A 5,943-nucleotide genomic window follows, 5' to 3' on the forward strand; every position below is an offset into this window, starting at 1 on the left:
TGCCCAGGCCTGATGGTGCTTCCTTGAGCCTCACACTGAGCCTTTGTTCTTTCTTCCTGGCCAGGCTACAATGGGCATTGACCCTGCTCTGGCTCCCAGGTGTTCTCCCAGATAGAGAGGTGTTCACAGGCAGCTGCAGCTGCCATTGCCCCTCACTTGCTACTGCAAAACAGTGGGGTGGGAAGCACCTCTACCCTTTGGGATGGTCGAGCCTCTGGGGACTTTGAGTGGGCGGGGCTGGAGGGAAGGGCTCCCAAACAAACAGAACCTGGAGTGCCTGTGTAAACACAGGGGTATAAATAAGTCTTCTTGGCCAACTCAACATGTTTTCTGAGCAGTCGGGTCCCCAGAGCCAGCCTGTGACCATGGAGGCCAGAACATTCTGGCTGCTGGTGGTGGTGGTCCTGGCCTTGGGGTCCTCCAGTTCAACCGGGCAGTATGTGGGCCTGTGTGAGTACCGCTCTGACCCCCTCCCACTGGGCGGCAGGGAGGAGGAGGGGCTGAGTGGAGAGTGGGAACACAGGACTAGGGGACAGGACATGGAAGAGCCAGGCTGGGGGCTTTCTGTGGGCTAGAGGAAAGTGGCCAAGCTCCTTAATAATTTAATGATTGCTACTTTAGCCACCTGATGCAATGTACTTTACATTAAGAGCATGAAGGTTAGAGCTGAAGGATCAGCTGCAGTATGGAGTTGGGTTTGCTCGTCTCTGTTACTGATCAACTACTTTAGCCACCTGACTCATTGGAAAAGATCCTGATGCTGGGAATGACTGAAGGCAAAGGAAAGGGGGGTGGCAGAGGATGAAATGGTTAGAGAGCATCACCAACTCAATGGACTAGATAACTCAATGGACATGAGTTTGTGCAAACTCCAGGAGATAGTGGAGAGCAGAGGAGCCTGGTGGGCTACAGTCCATGGGGTCGCAAAGAGTCAGACACAACTTCGGGACTGAGCAACAACGACAAACTTACCAGACACATACATTTTCTCTCAGCAGCCCTACAAACTGGGTCTTGCTGTCCATATTTTGCAGACAAGGAAACTGAGCTTCAGAGAGTTAATAACTGACTCTACTGGTCAGTGTGGAAAGCAAGATGGGAACTTTGGTAGCCACACAAAGCCTACCCTCCCACTGCCTTCCTTGCTGGAGACTTCTGAATCAACAGTATAGGTCTTTCTACATTATTCTGGCACATTTGCAAAACACAAAGAAAAGACAAATGAAAACAGCCGCTTCCAGAACATTTTCAATACCTACAGTTTTCATTTAGCCATTGAATTGTGATTCCAGGTGGGGCATGACTGTTTCATTAACTGGATTTTGCAGAAATTCAAGTGTGGCTTTTATCAGGTTCTGAGTGGTCTCAAACTTGGGAGCCATCAGAATCACCTGGAAGCTTTTAAACCTCAAAGCCCAGTAGGATGTGCCAACTACATCAGAAGGTCTCTGGGTGGGAGCAGGTGTCGCTGGTCCTGACCCCACCGTGAGCAATGTTTGGGAACCAGTGGAATAAGGAATTATGAATTGGCAGCCATAGAAGAGGATTCTAGGTTCCCTGTGAATTCTATTTGCCTAAGGAAAAATCCGGTTAAGGAATGAGGCACAGTGGACTTTTGCTGAGCTTCTGACATAAAGACTTATCTGAAAAGTGAATCATAGAGACCCACAGATACACAGGCACGGTGTGTCAAGGAAAGGAGGGAGAGGCAGAAAGGAGCTCACATTGCGGTTTTCTTACTTGAATGCCTATCTTCTATTATCCTATTCATTTTTAAGGGGGAAGTTCTGTTGATTAAACACTGAAGGGGAACTTTGTTTCCGGGTTCAGGGGACCCTGGATTCCTGTGGGTACCTGCCAACTGGCAGGAACCCAGGCTCTACAGGTGCTAGGAGCACCCAAGTGAGAGACCCCGGGCAGCCGGCCAGATCTTTCACAAAACATTTCTCCTTAAATACTTATGGGGAAAGAGGGCCCTGGAGCAGCATGTTGGGGGAGGGGTGGGGTTGTATCCTATGAACTGGGAGCTGCGGGGAGGGTGCGGACTTGTAAATGCGGCTGGTGGACCAACCCCAAGCCAGAGAGGTCTGTCTGACCTGGCTTTGTGTGGACCAGCGGCGAACCAGTGTGCAGTGCCAGCCAAGGACAGGGTGGACTGCGGCTACCCCGAGGTCACCCCCGAGCAGTGCAACAACCGCGGCTGCTGCTTCGACTCCAGCATCCACGGGGTGCCCTGGTGCTTCAAGCCCCTGCAGGAAGCAGGTGAGCCAGATCGAACGCACAAGGTCTTTCAGGCCCCAGGAAGCCACACACACTTGGGCCCTGGGTGGGCCCCCTATGCCACATCTGTCTGCTGGGCAAGGTGGGGCTTCCCAGGTGGCACCAGTGGTAAAGAACCCACCTGCTCATGCAAGAGACACAAGAGACGTGGGTTCAGTCCCCGGGTTGGGAAGATCCCCTGGAGGAGGGCAGGGCAACCCACTCCAGTTTGCTCGCCTGGAGAGTCCCATGGACAGAGGAGCCTGGCAGGCTGCAGCCCAGGGGATCACGAGTCGGACACGACTGATCACTCATGCACTTAGTTTTTCATCCTTTGAGAAAGGTGTTCAGAGTCAAGGCCTTATGTAGAGGGAAATAGCTTAAAAGCTACCCTGGAGAAAAGTGGATATTACATGGGTTTGGAAAACCGGGCTGACTTTCAAGGCCATTTTCAGCAAGCACCCCACTCAGAGTCTTGGTCATTTGTGATCTGTGACGTGCTCTCTGTCTGGACGTGGAGTCCTGGCACGTCTCCCCACCCCGCCATCCACCTCCTGCCCATACCACGAGGGGCTGCCCCCTCCCTCACTGGGGCAGTGGGGTGCAGGGTGGCCCTGGGGGACCCTGCCCAGGAGCAGACAGCAGCGCACTGGGTGCTGTGCTTTCCTGGTTGTATTCCGCCCCCCTCCCCGCCTGTCCCCCATCTCCACCCCCATGGAGGTTGCCGTGAGCCATCTGGAGCCCAGGTGCCAGCTCACCTTCTAAGAGGCACGTACTACTATGTGAGGCCCTTTCCTGGAATTGGCACAGTGGCGGGGGTGGGGGTGGGGGGGATAGGGGCACCCTTGCCCTTTGTCCCTGGGGAATGACAAAGGCGCCTGCATTCCAGCCAGCCGGTCTGCCTCCCTAATCAGTTACGGGGATGGGGGGCTACCCATAGCCCAGAGCTCCTCCCCTTCCCGCAAACCCCAGGAGAGGTCCAGATCAGCCTCTGGGCCCAGTGGGGAGTCACCCCTGTGCTGATCAGCCCCGCCTCCACCTGCTCTTCAGCCCGAGAGGATACTTCTTTGAACTCTAGCAGCGGCCCTGTCTGGCCTGGCCCATCTCAGGCTCCATTTGTCCTGACCCCTTGGGTACCCCTGGGATATGTGGCTGTTCTCCCAGGGAGTGGGGACTCGACCCTTCCCCAGGGACTTGGCAGGGAGACAACACACACCACCAACCTGGAGAAGCCAGGCAGCGGTGGCCGGGGACCACATAGCTGAGGGTAACTCTTGTCTGTGCTTCATTTCCAGAATGCACCTTCTGAAGCCACGTGGCCGCCCGACACCCAGGGAGGGGATCTCCGTACTTGGGTACCCTGCCCGTCCACCCAGTGCTCATCCCTCTGCTTCTCTCAAACTGCTCCTGGCCAGGCCTGAACCAAAAGCCTGGGGCCTGATGTCTTAAAGAATAAAGCTCCCGTGCTCAGCATGAGGACAGGTCTTCATTCCTAAGACTTGACGCCGCTGTGCTTTATTTCTGCCAAGTCACTCTCTTCCTTCTCAGCCTTCCACCAATGGGGGCAGAGGGCAGTGTCTTAGCATCACCCAGCAGAGGGTCTGCCCTAGGCCTGGGGAGCAGGGAAGGACCCCAAAGTAGCTCCCTAGAGGTGAGGATGCTGCAAACCTGAGACCTAGTGTGGCCGGACAGAGAGTGCCACTTGGACACTTAGAAGGTTTCTCACCTTCTAAGCATCACTTAGAATGGTGTTGAGAAACACCATTTCAAATGTAAGTTCCCCCTAAAAGGTTATTCATGACTTTCATGGTAAAGAGAGAGCCAATAAATCCATTTTACCAATTGGCACTTTTTTGGGTATTTCTTTGCAAGTCAAGTGTAGCATCTGTGACACCTTGGCCTTCTTTTGCTATTTTTCCTCTGAAAATGGATGCGGTTTTAATCCATAAACAAAGTGTCACCATGAGAGCTCTTGAAGTCTTAGCCATCCCCAGATGGAGAGTCATCTCCCCCACTCTTGGAGACACTCGGCTCTCCCGGGACACCAGGAACGTGTCCACACCGTCAGACCTAAGCTCCTGCTCTCCAGGCCACATGGCCGACTCCTCTGATGCTACTGAGGGCTGTTTCTGCTGCTCGGAGGCCAGGAAGTAATGCGGCCCCCGAAGGCAGGGCTTCTGGGCCTGAGCCACCCTTCCTGCTGGAAAAGAGACACTGGCTCCTTTTCAAAACAAAAGGCTTCCTTTTTAGCCTTGCACTTGGGGCCAGGTCTGTAGAGTGAGAGCCTGTGTGTGTCCTAGAAGGGAGAGGTTAATACCCTTGTTGTAGGATAAGAAACTCATCCCAAAGCCCTTTGAGGGGGCACCAGCCAGAGCCCACCCAGGAGCGGCCTGCCTGTTACACTGAGATGTGTCAAGTGAGGTCTGGTTGGAGGACCAAGAGCTGCCCTGACGCGGCACGTGATTCCCCATGTGGGAGCCCCCCACCTGGTCTCCAGCCCTCTCACACCCTCCACCCCAAGAAAAGGACTCTGTCCCATCCATCATCCCCGATGGCCCTGAGTCAGCATCTCTTCCTGGCACCAACCACTCTCCCCGCTCAATTTGTCCACAGATTCCCAACAGCATCTCCCCCATAGGTCCCTACTCATCCCCCACCCCCAAGAGGACAGGGCACTCAGCGTACAGCCTTGCAGGGTAAGGAGGGAGACAAGGCTGGGACCACAGGGGACGATTCCCTTCCCCCACCTTGGAGGCAGCCAGGCCCCTGCACGCGCCCTCCTGGATGGAGCCCACTGGAGTCACCATCTCCCCACACCACTGCTGCCACTGCCCACCTGGCACTCCTGTGGTCAGCTCAGAGCCACTGCTTCTGTGTCAAGGCCTCCAACACCATCAAGGGGAGGGGTCCTTGCCCCCACCTCAGCCCCCAGACGGCAGCTTCTACTTGCTCACTGGTTGTTCAGGGTCCTTGCCGGGGTCCAGCCCCAGCTGATCCAGGGTATTCGAAGGACAGACGGCGTAGGCGACCTATTTATTTAAATATTCATCAAAGATATAATGAGTAATAGAATGAGGATAGCTCAGTGAGGAAATTCAGTGGAGAAAAGCAGCTGAAATAAAGATAGCTCAGTGAGGAAATTGAGTGGAGAAGAGAGGCTGAAATAAGGATAGCTCAGTAGGAAAATTCAGTGAAGAAAAGAGGCTGAATAAGATTCCAAAGCAGGGAATTTACGTCACCTACGAAGGCCACAGGTGTCCTCCTGTTCTCCCGAAGGAGAGGAGATGCTAAGGCCTCCCTGGTCAGATCTTAGAAGCCCAGGCAAAATTAGTAGGCTTGACGAGCTTCCCCGCCTCAGAGGAAAAATTCAGCCAGAAGGTGAAAGAAAGAACGACATGGGGAGACCAAGTTTCGGTGAACAAGAAAGGGACGTACTTTATTTTCCAAAGTAGTTTTATACCTTAAGTTGTGCATAGAGGATAATGGGGGAGGGGGTGGAGTCATGCAAGGACAGCAGTTCCTGATCCTAATCGAAGCCAGGCCAGGCTTTCAAACTTATCATATACAAAAGTTTAGGTGATTTACATCATCTTCTGGCCAGGAGGCCTGTTAACATTTTAAGAAACTTATTTTTCTCTAAAGGTGATTATTCCAAAGTCAGGCGCCAGCCTCCAAAAAGCATTG

The 5,943-nt window shown here is 53.7% G+C and overlaps 1 protein-coding gene across 1 annotated transcript; it reads left to right on the forward strand.

Annotated features, from left to right (window-relative positions):
* The first annotated feature begins 328 nt into the window (after positions 1-328).
* On the forward strand, positions 329-4,107 carry TFF3 (trefoil factor 3 (intestinal)). The gene is made up of 3 exons (XM_010834935.1): positions 329-450; positions 2,116-2,262; positions 3,555-4,107. The coding sequence occupies exons 1-3, from the start codon at positions 366-368 to the stop codon at positions 3,566-3,568; spliced, it is 246 nt and encodes an 81-aa protein (XP_010833237.1). The 5' UTR covers positions 329-365; the 3' UTR covers positions 3,569-4,107.
* The last annotated feature ends 1,836 nt before the right edge of the window (positions 4,108-5,943 follow it).

This window comes from Bison bison, unplaced genomic scaffold (assembly GCF_000754665.1).
Source record: "Bison bison bison isolate TAMUID 2011002044 unplaced genomic scaffold, Bison_UMD1.0 scf7180017864037, whole genome shotgun sequence".
In the NCBI taxonomy this organism is placed as follows: domain Eukaryota; kingdom Metazoa; phylum Chordata; class Mammalia; order Artiodactyla; family Bovidae; genus Bison; species Bison bison.

Coding starts and splice junctions, on each gene's coding strand:
- TFF3 (XM_010834935.1), top strand. CDS start 366: ATGGAGGCCAGAACATTCTGGCTGCTGGTGGTGGTGGTCCTGGCCTTG. Junction 451..2,115: donor CGGGCAGTATGTGGGCCTGT/GTGAGTACCGCT, acceptor TGTGTGGACCAG/CGGCGAACCAGTGTGCAGTG.